This window comes from Seriola lalandi, unplaced genomic scaffold, assembly GCF_002814215.2.
Source record: "Seriola lalandi dorsalis isolate HSWRI2012SDOR001 ecotype SW California unplaced genomic scaffold, Sedor1 jcf7180002054331, whole genome shotgun sequence".
Lineage (NCBI taxonomy): Eukaryota > Metazoa > Chordata > Actinopteri > Carangiformes > Carangidae > Seriola > Seriola lalandi.
The window spans coordinates 500,303-520,426 of record NW_019524884.1 but is presented as its reverse complement, the minus strand read 5'-3'; the positions used below and the strand labels follow the sequence as shown (position 1 = coordinate 520,426).

General features: G+C 40.5%; 2 protein-coding genes across 6 annotated transcripts; one reads left to right on the top strand and one right to left on the bottom strand.

Moving 5' to 3' along the window:
* The first annotated feature begins 958 nt into the window (after nt 1-958).
* On the top strand, nt 959-6,068 carry nutf2 (nuclear transport factor 2). Its single transcript, XM_023407236.2, has 5 exons — nt 959-1,032; nt 2,110-2,231; nt 3,285-3,356; nt 3,673-3,771; nt 5,092-6,068. The coding sequence occupies exons 2-5, from the start codon at nt 2,133-2,135 to the stop codon at nt 5,203-5,205; spliced, it is 384 nt and encodes a 127-aa protein (XP_023263004.1). The 5' UTR covers nt 959-1,032; nt 2,110-2,132; the 3' UTR covers nt 5,206-6,068.
* A 3,860-nt stretch (nt 6,069-9,928) lies between these two features.
* On the bottom strand, nt 9,929-17,197 carry LOC111655739 (proton myo-inositol cotransporter-like). 5 transcript variants are annotated; one of them, XR_015437307.1, is made up of 12 exons: nt 16,999-17,197; nt 16,242-16,809; nt 15,902-16,061; nt 15,371-15,576; nt 15,137-15,245; nt 14,811-14,974; nt 14,313-14,427; nt 13,790-13,915; nt 13,367-13,485; nt 13,029-13,181; nt 10,772-12,281; nt 9,929-10,664 (listed from the first exon to the last, which is right to left on the bottom strand). XR_015437307.1 is itself a non-coding variant. In XM_087174233.1 (12 exons), the coding sequence occupies exons 2-12, from the start codon at nt 16,726-16,728 to the stop codon at nt 10,748-10,750; spliced, it is 1,905 nt and encodes a 634-aa protein (XP_087030359.1). In that variant the 5' UTR covers nt 16,729-16,809; nt 16,999-17,197; the 3' UTR covers nt 9,929-10,747. The 5 variants fall into 5 exon arrangements, 4 of the variants coding, with proteins under 4 accessions (XP_087030359.1, XP_087030358.1, XP_023263006.1 ...); XM_087174233.1 differs by having other exon boundaries at nt 9,929-10,840; nt 12,109-12,281; XM_087174232.1 differs by having other exon boundaries at nt 9,929-12,281.
* Between the last annotated feature and the right edge of the window lie 2,927 nt (nt 17,198-20,124).

Below are 20,124 nucleotides of genomic sequence, written 5' to 3'. Positions count from 1 at the left end.
CAGCAGCCCTGAAGTGACATCAAAAAATGGAAGAACACATACGGCACAAGGTAACTGTTACTGGCTCGAGAAAAACTGTGTCTACTGAAATAAAGAAATTAAAATCTGAATTCCTGTTCTTGTATTAAAGTAGCCAAAAATCAATTGAACACGTATTTATGCATGACACAACATGAGCGAAAGCTTCTCACGGGAGTGACAGCACAACAGGACCTGTGTAGTCAATGCTGAGGAGGACCACAGGGCAGAACAGTGCTACCTCAGTCTGGAGCCTCCAATTTCTTAAATGGAAGAAGCTTGGAACAAGTGGGACTCTCCCTAGAGTTGGTTGCCTGGCCAAACTGAGCAATCGAGAGAGAAGGGCGTTGGTAAGAGGGGTGACCAAGAACCCGGTTGTGAGTCTGGCTGAGCTCCAGATCTGGGCTTTATGGCAGTGACAGAAACCTCTCCTCAGTAAAAGTTTGCAAAAAAGCACTTAAGGGTCTCTCAGACTGTGAAAAACAAGATTCTATGGTCTGATGAAACCAAATGAACTGTTTGGCCTCAATTCTGGAGGAAACTATATATGATTCTTCGAATTGGTTGTCCTTCTGCAAGAAAATAAATGTATAGGAGTTACAACATTTCCCTCTGAAATGTGGTGAAGTAGATATATAAAGAAGCATAACATGGACATAATAAATAATGATAATAAATTAATATAATAAATTACAAGTGTGTTGCCTGAAGTGCAGAAACTGAATAAATGTACTTAGTTAATTTCTGCCACGGTTTCAATTGCAAACTGGCACTTACCTGCACGTTTCCTTTGGTTAGTTTTGTCTTCAGTATGTAGTAGTTTTAGCAGTCTTTGAGGACAACAAACAAACTACGAACATATCACAAAACTATCGAATTTTTTTCTTGTACTGTATATAAAGACTACAATCCCCACAATCCACCAAGCCGATTACGGCGCCATCGTACGTGCCCTCGTAGCGGAGCAGACACTGCACTTTGCGATCGTGCAGCCGGCCTCGGCGTTGGTTAGAGGTAAGTTTTTATTACTTATTTTTAAGAAATCCTTTTAGGGAATAGTGAATGGAAACATGTGCGAAAACAAAAAGCGCTAGTTTAGCCTGACATTTGAACAAGCACAAGGGAGTATAAGTAGTTAAATTGGCTGCTCCTGTCAGGTTTAGGGCTAACGTTGGGCACGCCTATGTAGGGTAGCTGCCCCGGGGTTCCAGAGCTGTGTGCGCGGGCCCGGAGGAGGCATCAACACTTGGAAAAGACGGGGTATTTTTAGCAACCAGTGACAAGGCCAGCGCCAGCCAGCCAGTCAGTTAGCTAACGTTTGGAAATATAATTTATCTGACGTCTATCATTAGCTGTCGGGGAGGCATGCTAGGTATATGAACTGTCTTTGCCAACGCAGGCTGAGTTAACGTTAGCAAACAAGACAGCTCACAAGCTAGTAGTAGCTAGTTAGCTAGCGTTAACTAGCCATAAATGAGCTTTTCCATTTATTAACGTAACTCAGTACGCATATGTCGCTACCTCTCTAGCCCTAACTATATTCACTCGGAACCTAGAAGTGCTTATGTCCAGCGGTATTTGTGGTATGCTGCTTCGACTTCACTGCTAATTTTCCGAGCTCCCAGATTGTTCCAGTAACAACAGTGTATCGTAATGTGGAAGCACATGACTTGTGCTGTCACTGTCACCCAAGCGGAGAGAATGTTACGGCGTGCTCAGCAAAAGTCGCCTGGGCCATTTTTGTTAAAGTTGTCTTAATGCTTTTCTTTTCCAGTGTAGTGGTATTCATAAGCTTTGCTATGTACAGTAACTCTGTCCGTGTTTTGTGTTGTTTTTTTTCTTTAAGTGTGGTCAGCCAGTTAAGTTCTACCTAAAATAAGTGAACTGTGTGAATGCAAAGAACGTATGTGATGTGAAATCTTTGTGATGTAGGTGGTGTATATGTTTTTCTTTTGGTCTGTTGTTTTTCTCATAGGCCTTTCAGATGGGTTGAGATCTGGTGACTGGGAAGGCTGTAGCATATGATCATTTTCATACATGTATTCCCTTTTTTTTTTTTCTGGTTCCCCTCCCATCTCTCCATCTTCTCAGTGTGTGTTGCAGGGTTTTTCAGGATGGTGGACCAGCCTCTGTGGGAGCAGATAGGATCCAGCTTCGTGCAGCACTACTACCAGATGTTTGATTCGGACAGAACACAACTTGGATCCATATATGTGAGTGTGCTTTTGTTTATTTACAAGATGTTTAACCACAGCGGTGGATGCCATTTTTAAGCAGTTTCATTCATTTAGACTTGGCCATGTAAGTGGTCAGTCGTTATTAACATTGTATAACATAAAAAACTTCATTTTTTTGCATTTGTTGCATTGTTTTCACAGCACAACCCAAGTAAATTAGGTATTTGAATCAACACTTGACTATTATCAAGTACAAACACACTGGTCCAGGGACCTGAATCACAAAGTGAGTTCAACTTAATCTGGCTCTCTTGGGGTTATCTACCTTCACTGAACCTTACATTGGCTGTCCTAACTTGTATCACAAAGTAGGTTAACAAGTGGTTCATTTAACTCAAACACAAACAATATCGTCAGACCCATGAATAAAGTCCTTAATTTGATATGAGCTGAAACACAATTTGGTTTGACAGCAGAAACTGATATATACAATGTAAAGAATATCGTACTTGTCTCGTTTATTGTAAACTTGTCCCTGTTGGGATTCTGTAGAATGATGACTTAGTTTTTCCAGTTATCTGATTAGACAGTGACTGTTGGCAGGTTGTAATCTGATGAGTTAACTTGCTCCAGAGCAGTTGTTAGTGGGTTTGGGTTTTCCAGTCCAAGTATGAGCCTGTGCAAATTAGAGGATGGCTAGCTAACTTAGAACAATGACAGCAAACAACTTGGTGAATGTTTCCAATGTTTGTTTGTTTTGTTTTTTTTTACTTTTTTTGTGCCCCTCAAATCAATCACTACATTTTCTGGCTGTAGTAAACTGAATCTTTGTGTTTCAGACTGTTGGTCAGACAAAACAAGCAATCTTGGGCTCTGAGAAATTGTAATGATTTTTGACATTTTCTAGACAAAACAATCAGCAGATTAATGGCAATAAGCATTAGTGGCCAACTAAAAAGCTTTGCTGATTAAATAAGCCACCTGCCTAAACATTAGGCCTTTTATCCACGGTGTAACTGGGGGAAAAAGTACAGAACATGGTCATGAATAAGTGTGGTAATAAGCCCTCTCTGTTTCTGCCCCACACAGATTGATGCATCATGCCTTACGTGGGAAGGACAACAGTTCCAGGGAAAAAGAGCAATTGTTGAGAAACTTTCTGTGAGTTTGTTTGGTAACTTATTTCTATATACTGAGGTAACGTGTAACAGGTGGTGGGGTGGCCCCTAACCTATAACTGTTATATCTGTGTATACAGACAGCAGTCAGTTATCAGACTTCACAAGTGTGTGCATGTATGCCTGACAATTATACTATACTGCTTCTCTCAAGTTTTAATGATTGAATGAATAGTTAAAGATTAAATGGGATGGATCTTGGATACATGTTTTGATTTCTTTTTGAACTTGTATTCTCTGTGTCTGATACACCTGTATTAACCTTTTACTTGTGTGTTTTTCCTTTGTGTTTGTGCCAGAGTCTCCCCTTCACAAAAATAGCGCATAGTATAACAGCGCAAGACCACCAGCCAACTCCAGACTGCTGCATCTTGAGTATGGTTGTAGGACAGCTAAAAGTAAGTAAAGCAGCTGTGAGTACCTTGAAAGGCGCTATAAAAATCGAAACTATTATTATTATTATTATTATTATTATTATTATTATTATTATTATTATTAAGTAGCACTACCATTCACGCCTTATTCAGAGTCAGCTGTTTTGCTGCCATTCACTGCTACACATTGACTTCTAAAGTGAATGAGGTTATTCATGTATGTACCTGCCTTTAAAGAATTTCAGGTCCTGTACCATCAAATTATCTTATGAAGATCTAATTACTCTTCTTTCATTTACAGTTCATTCAGAAAATGAAAAACTTGAAGGGGTCTGAATACCTTCTGAATGCACTGTAAAAGTTTAAAGTTTAATTTATGAGCAAGCAACATTTGGTATACTGTCATGAAATTTTCAGTCTATGTATATAACGAAAAAAATTATTCCAGATATATCTTCACACTCGGGTGGCTGACATGCCCAGAAAAGGACCTTTCAGTTTAGTGCTTCTGACTCTTCAACACATCTGAGATAATGTCCATCTACACACAGGTGGTGAATGCTTGGTACAACAGTGACTAGCAGAGTCACACCAACTCCTCATGTTCCCAGAATCTCACTTACTGTTAAAAGTGATTTGATCATTTTCTTGGTTATAAAAACTACACAAATACACAGTGATGTACCATTTTATTAGGTACATGCAGTTAAAACAACAGTCCTGCAAAAAAATAAAATAAAATAAAATAAAATAATCCTACTTCAATGAGGGTTATAATGTCCCGTTTGTGTTGAAAGGGGTTTTTTGTTTTTTGTTTTTTAGAGGCTGTAATTTGTGGTGCTGATGAACTATGTTGCATTATACTGACAGGTGTTTCTATTATTTTTTTCATCTCCGTTTAGATCATTGAGAAGGATAGGCCAAATAACAGAGACATCTCTCTATGTGATGCAAAATAGAACAACAGCACCACAAATTACATCCTCTAAAATGACCAACAATTTCAGCACAAACTGAAGATTATAACCTCCATTTAGGGACGATGTATGTAGGGCTGTTGTTTTTTTAGGCTACATTAGTTTGAGGTAAGTGTACCTAATACAACTTATATGCAGCGACATTACTTGCAAGTGACATTCTTCTCCATAGTGTTTGCAGTTGGTATTATCTCCTATAACTGTTTCCTCCTTCTCTCTCTTTTACGGAGTCAGATAGAAAATGTGCAGAAAAACATTGGGAAACAGACACATTATTGAGGTTCCTTTAGTGTCCATGTGATGATCAGCCTGTATCTCCAGCATGTCCTTTGTCCTGAACCTCTTCTTTGTTTGTGTGCGTCTGTAGGCAGACGACGACCCCATCATGGGTTTCCATCAGAGTTTCATCCTCAAGAACATTAACGATGCATGGGTGTGCACCAATGACATGTTCAGGCTGGCCATTCACAACTTCGGCTAAGCCCTTACCTTATTCTGGTGGGCAGGGGCAGCCATAGTGAAGGGCACCGTGTAAAGTATGGAGGGAGGGGAGGGAGGAGTTGAGGATGGAGAGAAGAGAGAACACTCATCCCTCCCTCCTGCTGTCTCATTTACGCCTGTTTGACAAACAAGCAAACACCGGATTCTAGATGTCAATCACTGAACCTCATCCAGGTGGGTTTTCAAACCACCCCAGCCAGTAGAACTGCGATGTGTTTCTTTGCTGAGAGCCGGCCGACCAATCAGACGCCCCTGTCTGCCACTCCGCTGATCTGCATGACGCTGGGAGCCCCTCATTACAATATCTACACTCAAGCCACCAGGAAGACAAAACAGCTGACCGACGCCATTAACTCACACTCTGCTCTGCTCTCCACCCTTCTTTACTCTATTCTAACCCATTCTTCTCTACCGTTGACTCCACTGCTGTCAACTCAGTTCTGTTAGCACTATTGTTGACTGGCTTGTAGATCCATGTTCAGGTCCAGAGTCAGCTTCCTCAGTTCCGACTTGTGTTGTAATTTGTTTTTAGATGCCACTTGTGTTGTTGACTTTAGCTTGCCCAAGTGTGTTTAACTAAGTTTTATCTCCCTTTACACGATTGTTAACTTTACCATGATTCATTCTCATGTCGGGTTTTGCTCTTGCAAACCAAAGAACATGGAGGACATAGTTTCACCTTGCTGTGTGATTGGCTCTGATCTTTCATAAGTTTTTCTCTATCTATCTATCTATCTGCCTCACTCGCTCTCTCTCTCTCTCTCTCTCTCTCTCTCACACACATCTGGCAGTTAACATGGACTACAGCCACGATACACAATAAAACCTGGACTTTTTTCTTAATGGTGTGGCTTTGTCTCCATATCATTCTCTTTGGGTAATCCTTTTCCCAGTCTTTCATTTATCTCTTCACAGCGAGTCTTCGTACAAGTGTTGACTTTTACATATTAAATATATATTATTTTTGTTTTTTGAAGATTTATTAGTTTGGGTGACCGTACTACAGAAGATCAGCTGGATAACTGACCTGAGACCTGCTTCATATTTATTGTAATGTAGTTGAATGAGTAAATTGTCAAATAAACTCATGTCAGCTGTAGGTCCATTGGATCAGTATTGGGCCGTTACTGACCTTATTGTTAGTGGATTGAATAACAGCCAGATATGACCGATCCACATTAAGTACAGTTTCTTCAGTATTTCTGTTTTAGTAAGTACAGTAAGGTCACAGAGCTGCTGACTCAGTTTTTATTGTCACAGCAAGCCCTTGCCTCATTTTACCTCACATGATACTTCGATACCTTGGATTGATACTCTGCTACTCCATATTGACCGATACCATGGGTTGAGGAAATGGGAGAGAAAAAGTTGGATCAGTAAATCCGTAATTAGCCACAGCTGTAGCCAAATATTCTAGTGATTTTAAGATGTTACCCTTCTTTATATATTGTTGACACTTTATAGTATTTTTCAGTAGTATTTGCTCTATGAGTGCTGCACAACTTCAAGTAGAACCGAAGCAGTACCACAAAGGTATGACTACAGACTGTACGGTACAAGTCAAAGATCTTTTTGTATGAGGCAGAAATGTGTCATTATGTAAGCATCAGTATGATTCATGTGTTGAAACGGCAGTCGCCTCTTCATTGAATACATTACAAGGTTCAGAAAGGTTTTGCTGATACATTTGTGCACTGACACCTCCCCGTGATGATTGCATCAGTTACATCTGAAAGCAGGATCCAGTCACCTGACATGCTCAGACGTCAGAACATAGAGAGGTGTTCCTTCAACTGTATGATCATATTGGAGGATGCAGTTTGTGATGCTGTTGAGTTGCATTGCGTTATGAGGACATGTGTCTAGTATTTTGGTCACTCCATTCGAATGAATGAGGGTAGGCTAAACAGACACACTTCTGTATAATGCAATGCAGCTCAACAGCAACGCAAACTGCAGCCTCTGAGATGATCGTGCAGTTGAATCAGTACCTCTTTAACACAGTTTCATCAATAACCCGACATTATAACCTTCACAACTGTTGCAGAACTGAATTAGACAGCATTAGTTTAAGCCAGGTGTAAATAATCAACTGACAACTGAGTTTATATATAGTCAGGTTCACGACCTGACCTTTCCACAAGTGCCTCTGTCATGGCTAAAATTTCCATTTGTACACGAGACTACCAAAAACATGTAGGTGTAAGTTATGTCTTCACAAGCATGTCTCCTGAAGTGTACAGGTAAAAACTAAATGACTAGTGAAGGAAACAAGTAAGGGACAATAAATCCCTGATAGAATGTGTGACTTTACCTACTGCAGGACATTTCACTGAAAAACACCCTTATTCTCAAAGATCTTTGGTGCATGGGGCTAGAAAAAGTAACGGCAGGCTGCAGGGAGGTGAATTTGTGGGGAAACTACTACAAAGACGGGCACCCTTGATATGAGGTTAAAATGCTGTGCCACCAGGGGGCCTGAGTGAGGAGCCTTTCTGCATCCACAATGAAGCAAATAGAAACTCAACTTATTTTTGAGTGTAAAACCAGCTTGTTTCTCCTTGGACATTATTGTGGCAACACAGGGGCCGAGCTGGACGTTGGAAACATTCGGTGCTTAACTCCAACTTAAGTCAATATTCAGGGGACAGGGGGAATTTTTCTCCGCATTCACATGCAGCTACATGCACTATTTACTGTATCAAGCCGTTTGTACATCATTTGGGAAAAACATGAAAGTTCATATGTTGAATCTAATTGCTCTCCGTCTCCATCATTCTGAAACCACAACAGGACAGATTTGACAATGACTCATTTTCACTACAGTCAGATACAAAGATGCAAAAATTGTCTGATGTGACTATTTTGAATTTGCATGACATAGGTGGGGAATAAATTTTGCATAAACAGTATCACTAATCATAACACCTATTTTTGTTACACTATGCTGGAGTAGAGTTCACAGATTTAATGTTTAGAAGTCAAATCTTAATTTAAATCCAGACCATAATAATATGTGCTGCTCTAACTGAGCAGACAGGGATCCACAACAAGGCCAAGTAAATGTCTTCAGGCTCTGAACTTAATATTAGGCCAACAGATAAACAATTCCTCCAATGATATTGCATTTCTTTAAGGAATAGCATCATAGAATGATGAATGCCGATTGCACCCTTTTCCATTACCAACAAAAGCCCGATGTTAGCGGGTCTTAGCGAGTTTCACGACCAGTGGAAAACAGGCTTGACTTTGGACACACAGCTCCGCTCTCTAACCGGAGCTGCTCTGGTCTGTGACCGGCTGTTCAGTGTGATAGGCTATTTACTTGTGATGTGTAACCAATCAGATGGTGCTGCGGGCGGGACACTGCTCCAGACCAGAGCGGTGACTACAGAGAGGGACATCTGCATTAGAGTCCAAAGAAGCACATTTTAGATTTCATTTTATTTTCGATCCCAATCAAGTCTTCAGCAGAGAGACAGCTTCAGCCTGAGCTACATTATTGACTGACATGATGCATTTTGCCTCCGTCTGTCTCTTTACTCCTTATTTTATGTTTATTGGTGGTTGGTCTACCACCTAGTGGTAGCAACTTTCGGTTAAATGTCAACCCTGCTTTCATCATCTCAGTCTGCAACATGACTGTTTACTGTCACTCGGCAACGGGTTCCGGTTTACTAGTTAAAGTTAGCTTAGCCTGCATATTAACAATGAACAATAAAATTATAATATGTAATTTCTTAACAAAACAAATATCAACATTAAAAGCCATACTATCAAAGACCTTAACCAGGTTTTGTCACTTCATATCGTACAATCGTTAACGTAACGCACGTTACTTGTCGCCGATTATTTGAGGAAATAAAACAGCTCCAAGAAGACTGCGTGCTTTTAATTTGAAAAGCGGAAATGGCGGCGTCAGCAGGCGATCACTTGTTTTCGCGATACAAGTCAATTTTCGTTCCGCCCGGCAGGAGGTTTGTCTCAAAACTCTGTGTGTGTAAAATGCAAATCCACAAGCGTACAGGAAAGAAATTTGATTAAAAAATGTTTGTTTGAAAGTTGTAAATATTAGGAAGATATTCACTAATGCTTTTCATTTATTTGTAAATGAATTGAATGTATTCACATGTTTTTATTCGTAAAATTTGTTGGTAGATCCGTTTTATATTTGCATCCCTCTTTCTCTTCATCTGCACAAGATTTCACATCTCATTTCCTCATCTCTCCTTCATTCCTTTCCTCCCTTTCTCTTTCACTCCTCCCTCTCTACTCTCTTCTTCACTCTTCAAATCCAAACTTCCTCTTCTTTCTCCTCACCTGTCTCCTCCTGGTTCTTCATTCTTTTCTTATTTTTGTTGGATCCAGCTTCTAACATCTGATTGATGCTTTTCTTTGTCATGTAGGACAGTAAACTGAGTATCTGGGTTTCGGACTGCTGGTCAGATGAATTGACATACATACATTTGAATATGCTAAATATTCTTATAATTTGCAAATTTTTCTACTTTCTGACATATTCCAGACAAAAATAATTAATCAGATAATCAAGAGAATAATACAGATTTTGTCAAACTTTTGTGAACTGACCCTTTAAACCCTGCTGATTACCTCACAGTGCAACTAAAATGGAACTTAGATTATTGATCAATTAATTTAGTACACACAATAATATACAAAACATTAACTGACTTTAGATCAGATTATATTGCTTTAATATGTTTATTTCCGAAAGATCATATTAATGAAAAGCGCATGATCAAAGAAACATGGAGAGTTATTTTATATACAGCATGAACATTTTGTATATAAAATCTAAATGACACAGTACCAAAATGGACACATACGTCTTTTGAAAATGGATCTGTGGCCTATAAACATCATTTTACCTGAAACATCCCTTTGAATATTGTTAACGTTAATTTTCCCCTGAGGGTAAATTGAGTCCGTTGTACAACATGGCAGCATCAGTATTTTAAATATGTCACTACTTTTATACTGGACATTTTTCAAAGCAACAACATGTTAGTGTTGGGGTCATATCACCTTTATATATGACATTATGTCAAAAAGGATTATGGATCTGTAACCACAAAATATGTCGTTAAAAACGCTGAGCATCTTTTGTTCCCGTAAAGGTTTCCCACATTTCACACATCACAAAACAACTCAGTTCACACATTCCCAGATGTTCATAGGAATCCTATATTATAAGAAACCAAATTATAGATCGTCCATTTAAAAGGAACACTTAGAAGATGCACAGAAATGGCAATTTCTAGCTTGCAGTGTAATAAAAAAGAAAAATGCATCAAAAAGACCTTTAAAGAGAAATCTTGTACAGTGTTTAGCAGCTAGCAGGAACACTAAATGGGCACGATATCGGAGTGTGAACACTGCATTATGTTGTTCAGGGCTACCTGGTCACCATTATTTGAGCTGTGGATACAAGGAAATGAGACTGAGCATGAAAAAGGAATATTTAACACTGTTGTATCATAGCAGGAAAGTCCTCAGTGCACTTAGCACCTTGATGCAGTACTTACAGTTATATAGGCTATGGCACTGTCTGACCCCACTGCTGTGTAGTGTGCTGAGCTGAATTCAGAGCCTGACTAGAAAATTGGAGATTTAAGCAACTCATTCTCACAACCAGACATAATATCATAAAAACATAAAAATCTTTAGAAATAAGACACCTTTTTGGTTTTTAAAAGTGCAATCACTCCCACTCCCACTGTGTAGACAATAGCAGCAACCCACAATAAGCTGATTTAGTGGGTTAAAAGCACAGATTCAAATCACTAATGTGGATTTTAATAGGAATGTGTTTAGAAACAGTTCTACAGAATGTAGATATACAAAATGTCCCAATTAGGCAGAAATCAATGATAGTCTCTTTTAATTCTGAAATCAATGACTCTAAAACTACAGATGATTAAGGTTAGCACACACACACATTCTTTGTGGTGTGTAGGTTTTGTGGTCTGAGTGCCGACAAAAGATGGATGGTCTGACTTAAGTCCTGCAAAGAGTTTTTCATCTGGAAATTAAATTATCTTGACACTACAGAAAAAAAGGCTGAGGACACGGTGAGTCAGCAACCAGGTCACTTGGTTTCTGAACTCACTGAAAAAACAAAAATCATTCCCCAAAGTTCACATCCTTAAAATACAGAAGATCTGTTTGTTGAAAACAGACCTTCCTTGAAAGAGTACAAGTGTTTCCGTTTCACTGGCCTTCACTGCAGCCACCTTCAGCTATTACTTGTTTTTTTGACTTCAGTCTTATCTTCCTCAGGTGGAAAGCAACTCAACTGGACTGAGATGAGGGGAACGACTTGGCCGAAGATATTCCACCTGTTCACTCTGAAAAGCTCCAATGTCGTCCAGTGAGTTTTTAAGAATATGAGCGCATATGAGTCCAGCCTATTCATTGTTTTATTCAATACTGAAAGTGCTGCAGCACAGAGACTGAAGAACACACTTTCTTGAGATTTTCATTATCTCAGCAACATTATCAAAAACTCATTCAAATGAACCTAGCTTCAGTTTTCCCTTTTAAGATGGCAGAGAGAGCGATGGGACATGAGGGGAATGCGCAACAGAACATGGCTTGAACAGGAAAAACAGAGATAACTTACAAAAGAGTCGCCAGAGCAACAGAAAGTGCCAGTTTTAGTCATTCACTTGAGAGTTCACACCTTTTTCCCCCCTTTGGTTGACTGCAGCCATCAGAGAGCGACATGATCACCTTTCCTCCCCACATCTGCGTCTTCCCAATCCTCAAGACAGACAAGACAGAGAACCCACGAGAAAACCTTCCCAGTCTACTCTACGTCTGAGGCATCACTGTCAGAGAGGAGGCGGTTGTTGCCTTTTACCCGGATGTAGTGGAAGTGACGATTGCCGCTGTGTGTGGAGGCTCCGCAGGAGCAGAGCTGACCGGTGAACAGGTTCTCGATGTCCTCCAGCTGCAGGCCCTGGGTCTCTGGGAGGCAGCCCTGGACAAAGAGGAGACCCAGCACCACCAGGCCTGTGTACAGAAAGAACGCCCCTGGAAGAGAGAGTCATGAGTACATTTTCACTGTTAGGTTCTGAGCTATGGCAAAAAGAAGAGATAAATCGCAATGGATGTACAGTGGCCTTAAATAGTATTTGGACAGTTAAAATATCAGCAAACGTCACCGGGAAAGTATAGTTTGTGTTAAATGACTGAATCAAGCACTTTGTTTTATACCCTGCATATACAGTACATGGTTTGATTTAGTTTCACGTTGTTCTTACATGCAAACCAGGACTTCTCATCTCCGTTACCACTTTTCTGTTTCTATAGATAAGATGGTGTTTACAGTGACCACACCTGGTTATATAAGGAGTAAAAATATTAAAGGATCAGGCTAAAGCAAAAGACCCTGTGAAGTGTCAGGAGATGCTTTCACTGACAGCATATTCTTAAATCTGTTTTTAGGAACATAAGAGATGTATTAGATAACAGTGCTGAGTGAAAGTGAGCAGAATAAACTGGAAAATCTGGATCCTTATCTGTACACTAATCACACAAGAAGAGGTGAGCTGAGGGTGACTTAAAGTGGAGTTTGAAATGCAATACAAAGACGTGGCTGCAAATGGGAAGTGGACAAAATATAAAAACAGAAGTGTCCTAGAGCAATTGTCAGGAAATTGTCTCAGACTCCACTCCAGCTTTTCAGATAAAAAAAAAAAAAAAAAGGTCTCACCTCACGAGTAAATGCAGATTATTATCCTGTGTTTTTAATATCCCCTGACCTCCTGATAGTCTTACCATAATAGGTCAGAAACTCAGCGACGTGAAGGAAGGTCAGAGACACCAAGACGTTGAAGATCCAGTTGACCCCGGCTGAGCAGGCGTTTCCGGTGCTGCGGGCCCACAGAGGGTAGATCTCCGAGTTCACCGTCCAAGGCATTGGGCCCATACCTAATATTCACAAGGACGGCACAGTACGCATTGCATTCTTCACAATTATACACATAACTGTTGGTTTAGCTTTCTCCATTTAAAAATGACATCTACAACACAATAAAGTGAAGGGGTCTGAATACTTCCTGAAGCCACTGTAGATATGAAGATATTTGAAAAACAATGAGGAAGTCATTTCACACCTGGAGCGAAGAAAGCGAGGTAGAAGATGAGGCCGACCAGGACGATCCAGGAGTAGGACGTGGGACAGTAGTTGTAGGCCCAAATTGGGCTGTCAGTTGCCTCTGTCTGGTTAGAACATCTGGATTATATAAATAAATTAAAAAAAGCAAGAAATTGAAACCCATCTTTTTCTTCAGGTTTTGCCAATGAGCATTTCTCAATTCAATCTTAATTATCCATGATAAAAAAATTGGTTTGAAACGAATTTTTGTTTTATTTTGAAGGCACAGTAGCGTCCTCTTTTCAAATGCCTGTCATTGCTTATAATAGCTGCTATTTTTGATAATATTTCATGCACAAAGCAAAAAAACTGCAGTAATATATTCAGCTATATGTCCGCCGCTTACTGTCACGCATAAACACGCAGTAATTCAGAGTCTCACCTTCCCCACGCCGCATGATCTGTGGCCGCTTGATTGGCCGGGACGCAGGAGGAGTCGTACACTTTGGTCCCGTTTTCACGATAACAGAATCCACAGGTCGGATCCAACATGCAGAATTCACAGGACCTGGAGGACGGAGCTCATCGTAAAACCTCTCACACGTGCAACTCGAACACTGATGCGTTACAGCCAGTAGAAAACAACGTGCACAGAAGCAGGAAGAACAATGAGAAGTCTGTTAAGTCTATAAAAACAATTATTCAAATATTCTGCCACTATTTCTATATCTTCAGTTTATGATATTAAAGGCACTCAGGGAGTTCTTAACAGATACAGTCAGGAACCCTTTGCTTTCCTACATTTCCCAGAATGCCTTTCGACAGCTCCTTCAAAAGAAAAGATGTGTGGACTTAATGTGTTCAGCTCTAGGTTATGTGTAAGGAGAAGCAGAGAGAAGACGGTGATGGTGACAGCAGAGTGATACATTTTCTCGGGGAAGAAAAGCTGCTTGATGATCTCTTACCCGTACTGTCTGCAGGTCGAGTTCTGAGCGTCGACCGGGTGGAGGGTGACGGGCGGAGAGTTCAGGGCGGATAGCAAGAACCCAACTGCCAACAGAGCCAGGCTCAGACCAGTACCTGCATTAGAGAAAATGAGCACCCTAAATAAAGCTCTGATACAAATTATGAATAAATGAAGCCTGCACAGATTCTCCATAAGTCTATCTTTCTTTTCTGTCTAGTTTAATGCACTTTTGAATACAATCAACTAAATACTATGGCGACATGTCAGAAAACAATAAGAGAAACATTAGTCTCAACAAAATATCTAATTACTACAAGCGAAAATGCTTCTATTTATATGCAAATACTTTTTAATTGACTAATAATGAGGAAAATAAGTAATAAAAAAATTGAAAGTTAATCACAAGTTGTCTGTTTAATTACAGTGATGTAAAACTGAAAATACAATATGGTCTCAGTTGTCAGGTTGTCACTGTAGCACGATCTAAATGACACACCTAAAAGACTGCCCAGGGTCAGCTTCCTGCGGCCCACTCTCTCCACCAGCCAGACTCCAACCAGGGTGAACACAAAGTTGGTGGCAGAGGTTGCAGCGGCTAACCAGATCGCCTGTTTGTCGTCCCGCACCCCCGCCATCTGCAGGATGGTTGCACTGTAGTACCTGAGAAACCAGATCCATTTACAGTCCCACCCCCGACTCAGGCACAACAACTCAGCCACAACTCAGCCATGACGAGTTTTTCCAGTTACACTGACTACCTGTTACCAGGCAGAGGGGGAGCTAATTATGTGGGAGCTATGACAAGATGAATAGATGACCTACATGACGGTGTTTATCCCAGACAGCTGCTGAAACATCTGGAGGCCACAGCCAACGATTAGAGCCCTGCGAGTCGGACCTTGGCTGAGGATCCGCAAAATAATGAGACCTCCTACAAACAACCAAAAAAAAAAAAAAAAAACTTTAACAACTTGTGTAACTTTATTTCTGTTAAATGTTTAACTGTAACTTTTGTTTTTGTCACAAATCATGGTTTTCACTGCTCTTATTTGTCACCTCCACCCGCCTCTTTCTCTTCCTCGATGCTGGTTCTGATGGCGTCATACTCCTCGTTAACGGTCAGGCCTCCTCTGATCCGGCTGAGAACTTGACGGGCCTCCTCGCTGCGGCCCTTTTGGAGAAGCCAGCGGGGGCTTTCAGGCAGGAAGAAGAAGCCGACGAACTGCAGCAGCGCTGGAACAACGGACAGACCCAACATGTACCTGCAGTATGGAGAGAACGAGGAGGGGAGTGAACGCGAGAAAATGGACATCTGCCACTGCTGATTCTCAAGTTGGGGTCTGAAGACCCGCAGGGGTCGTTACACAAAACCTAAATCATATCTTGGGGCAACAACAACAAGTGACGACGTCCGGAGTTGATCCACAGGATTGATATCTGAGCCAATATTTTGGGTTCCAATCGTTGAATTTTGCTAGGAGTTTAGGAGCAGTATCGCCCTTTAAAAGCTCAATCCATTTGTAAATCCTTTGCTTGCTTCCCCTGTCAGTTACAAGCAGGGACGACAAAGGTGGAACAAGCGTGTACCTCCAGCCGTCATGGCTCAGGTAGCTGAAAGCTCCATCCACCACGCTGGCAATGAACTGGCCACCAGTGATGAAGAGGGTGTTTATAGTGACCAGCTGACCTCTCAGGTGAGACGGGGAAACTTCAGCGATGTATACAGGAACTGTCATCGAAGCAATGCCTGAGAGGAGGAAAAGGGGGGTGGTTTCATTTTGACGTGCACAGAAAGATTTCTCCACACACTTCATACATCCAAATTCTGGTTGAAAAAAATCTTGAGACAATGAATTTGATTCTGTTACATAATCAGACAGTCCAATAAGTATTAAAATAACTCTAATATTCTGCTATGTCTACGCACCTATGCCCAAACCAACTGTGATTCTGCCCACAAGTAGAACCACCTTGTCCGGGGCGACGCTCAAGATGATGCCACCAATGCTGAAGATGAAGCTGGACATGAGGATGCAAACCCTGCGCCCCAACCACCCGTTCAGGAAGCCACCACTGAGGGCAGAGAGCGCGGCAGCCCCAACCGTACTGGAAACCAGCAGCTCCTGCCAGAGGGCGTTCAGGTTCATCTCCTTCTTCAGGAGCAGCATAGCCCCGGAGACCACCCCAGTGTCATACCCGAAGAGGAATCCTCCCAGGGCTGAGAAAAATGCCAACACATAGATGAACCCCGGTGTGGAGGCATCTTGGTCCAGGGGATCCCCACTGGTGGTGGTGTTGGTGGCAGCAGCAGGTCCAATGAGACTCCGCTCTCCATCATCCACCGCTCTCTGCCTCCTGCTGGCCATAGGGTTGCTCATGGGCTTCAAGCCGTATTCATCATGGCTGCTGGACATAAGGGAAGCCCAGGAGTTAAGATCACCAGCGGTTAGTTTAACAACAACAACAGCAGCAGCAGCTTCTTCTTTCTTCCTTCACTATTTAGGATAAATGACACCATGAGATGGCTGCGAGGTCTGCAGACATTTGAGGTTAATAAAACTCCTTCAAAACATAACGTTGGTTGGTATAAGTTGGTATAAAGTGGATCCAAAAGAAAAGTAGATAACATTGCCGCATTCTTTAAACACTAGACATCCCATCGGCCTCCAAATAAAACTCCTCACCTGTGCGTGTTCAGCGGTTCAGCTCGAAAATAGAAAGTCTATTAACGGCCGTAGTTAATATCTTAACTAAAGATAACGACTTGTGATAAATCCCAGTGGTTAACGAAGCGAGTGGTTCTGTTGGCTCAGCGTCATGTCACGTGAATAACCAGAGACAGTAAATAAAACGGGACACTTCATTTGCGATTAGTTCCTGTATCTTTGTCACGTGGGTGTCTCCACCTCCCCGCCTCTTTAGGAAACCGGAAGCAGGTCTGAGTGCGTCATGGCTGTATTATAAATTGTGGCTATGTTCAAGTTCATCTACTGCGGTTGCATGTCCTTTCTGTGGTTCCCGTGTGTGTTAAAATAATCTTCGGTTGCATGTCCGACACTGCTTATAAGTAGTCAAAGTTAAAAATTAATTATGCCCCAAATATCCTATGTTCTTGATCTCATGTTGATCTGTTCCTGACCTTACACATATGTTGGCATATGTTTGTTACAAATTTCCTGGTTTCCCTGCAGTGGAAAGTTTAATTTAATTTAATATAACTGTGTTTTCATTGGGATGCCAGAGCCCATCTCAGGCCAGTAGCACACCTTCCAGGCCCCCCACAACCAGCAAGAAATGGTAATTGATTGGACTTGCTGCTTTGTGACTGGACATTGGTCATTGTCCTTTTAGATTCAGGTGTAAATATAGGATGAAAAAATTCTACTTGTAACTTCATTGTCTCACACTGTGTGGGAATTTTGAGCACCAGGTTTTACACAAAGCACTTTGTCTTTCACAGTGTCTGTGTGTGTGACCTCACCACTGGTCAATTGTTCGGTTTTAATTACAAAGTCTTTTTTTTTTCTTCTTACAAATGCAATACTTGTTTGCAGTATTTTATTATCTTTGAGGGTAATTTACAACACATTACAACAGAACTGCATTGTAAACTAGAGTGAAATCCATCAGCATATGGTGGTTGATTTTACAGTTGTAGAGCTTTGGTCAGTGAAAGTGATAAATCAGAGTTGTTACTGAGTAGTTCCTTACTACTTCCTTATTATGTCACAATGAGTTCCTTCACAACAAATCAGAGACGGCAAGTTTCCAAACAAGTATTTTAATTATAAGTCGGAGGCGGCACGCTGCACTGGGGTCAAGCTAGCTGCCTTAGCATTTTTTTTTTCTTTCTTGGTGAAAAGAACAGGGACAAACAGAAGATGACCCAGAAGACATTGTTATTGTCTAAGTGATTCAGGCATGGCCCACTGTGGGCAAGCTAGTGCCTCCCTCGCACATTAGCATTAGCAAGCAGCTAGCTGGCATTGTACATTGATGAATGAATTAAACAATTTCAACATAAAAATAATAAATTAGAAAATGTAAAAGAAAAAGTGCGTGAATAATTTCTAAATGCATAGTATGTCTAACTGGTTGATCTGTCAAACAGACATCTCTTAGTATTCTTTCCTAACAGGTGCTTCCCACCGGGGAGTTTCTTTAGGATGAGGTGTAATGTATACGTATATGTCCACTTGTATTCATGCATGATAACTTGTTTTGCACATTTACAGTGACGTCTTTTTGTATAGTGTATGTTTTGATGATGAGTTCAATTTATCTTTGTTTTAAGTCATCTCTGACTGGATATTTATAACATTGTACATGGAGAAGTGTTAGTTGTTGTTCCCTTTATTCCACTCAAAAAAGCAAATTTATATAATGTAAATGAATGAATAAATAAGATGTCATGAAAATAAAAATATTTTTTAATGGTAGAGTCTCAACCCTGTGTCAAATGATAAATAAATGAACCTTGTAAACTTTCTTTCACTTATTTAGTATATATTGTGCATTATGACATATTCCTTACTATTACCACCTGTAAGAGATGAGTTGGCTGTTCAAGTGACTGTACAAGACTAATGAAGATAACTGCCAACTGAGTGTATCCTACATGTAGAAAATATCAATTATGCTGTAAACACCAAACGGACTGAATGATTTCAATAAACTCAATGGTAATGAAATGACACCAGTTATATCTTTACAAGTTGGATGGTTATGAAATGTGGTCTATTTAATATGCATCAATGTGGAATTTCAGAACCTCGCTTTCAATATCTCAGTCTGCAACATGACTGTTTACTGTCACCTTGGCAACGGGTTCCGGTTTACAAGTTAAAGTTAGCTTAGCCTGCATATTAACAATGAACAATAAAATGATATTATATGTAATTTCTTAACAAAACAAATATCAGCACTAAAAGCCATACTATCAAAGACCTTAACCAGGTTCTGTCACTTCTTATCTTACAATCGTTAACGTAGCTCACGTTACTTGTCGCCGATTATTTGAGGAAATAAAACAGCTCCAAGAAGACTGCGTGCTCTTACTTTGAAAAGCGGAAATGGCGGCGTCAGCAGGCGATCACTTGTTTTCCCGATACAAGTCAATTTTCGTTCCGCCCGGCAGGAGGTTTGTCTCAAAACTCTGTGTGTAAAATGCAAATCCACAAGCGTACAGGAAAGAAATTTGATTAAAAAATGTTTGTTTGAAAGTTATAAATATTAGGAAGATATTCACTAATGCTTTTCATTTATTTGTAAATTAATTGAATGTATTCACATATGTTTTTGTTCGTGGCACTTGTTTGTAGATCCGTTTTATATTTGCAAGATATTTTTGTCAGTTTAGAAATGTATTTTTTGTATTTGTGGAAGGGGATTCATATTTACAGATCACACATTTACTCACTGATTGTTTGGTTTACATAAATAATATTGACACAAAATCTACCTCCATTGCCATCCCTCTTTCTCTTCATATGCACAAGATTTCACATCTCATTTATTCATCTCTCCGTCATTCTTTACCTCCATTTCTCTTTCACTCCTCCCTTTCTACTCTGTTCTTCATTCTTCAAATCCAAACTTCCTCTTCTGTCTTCTCACCCGTCTCCACCCCTCCCTTCCGTCCTTTCCCCTTGCTCTCTTACTCATTTTCCCGAAAATGAAACTACCAAGTCTTTTGAGTCAAGCCCAAATGCTCCAGAATTTGTCCGGTGACCTGTATATGGCTATTTCCCCAGTACAGTACTAATAGAGCTGCATTGATTTACTGGTCCACTCAAAGAAACTGAGAGGAA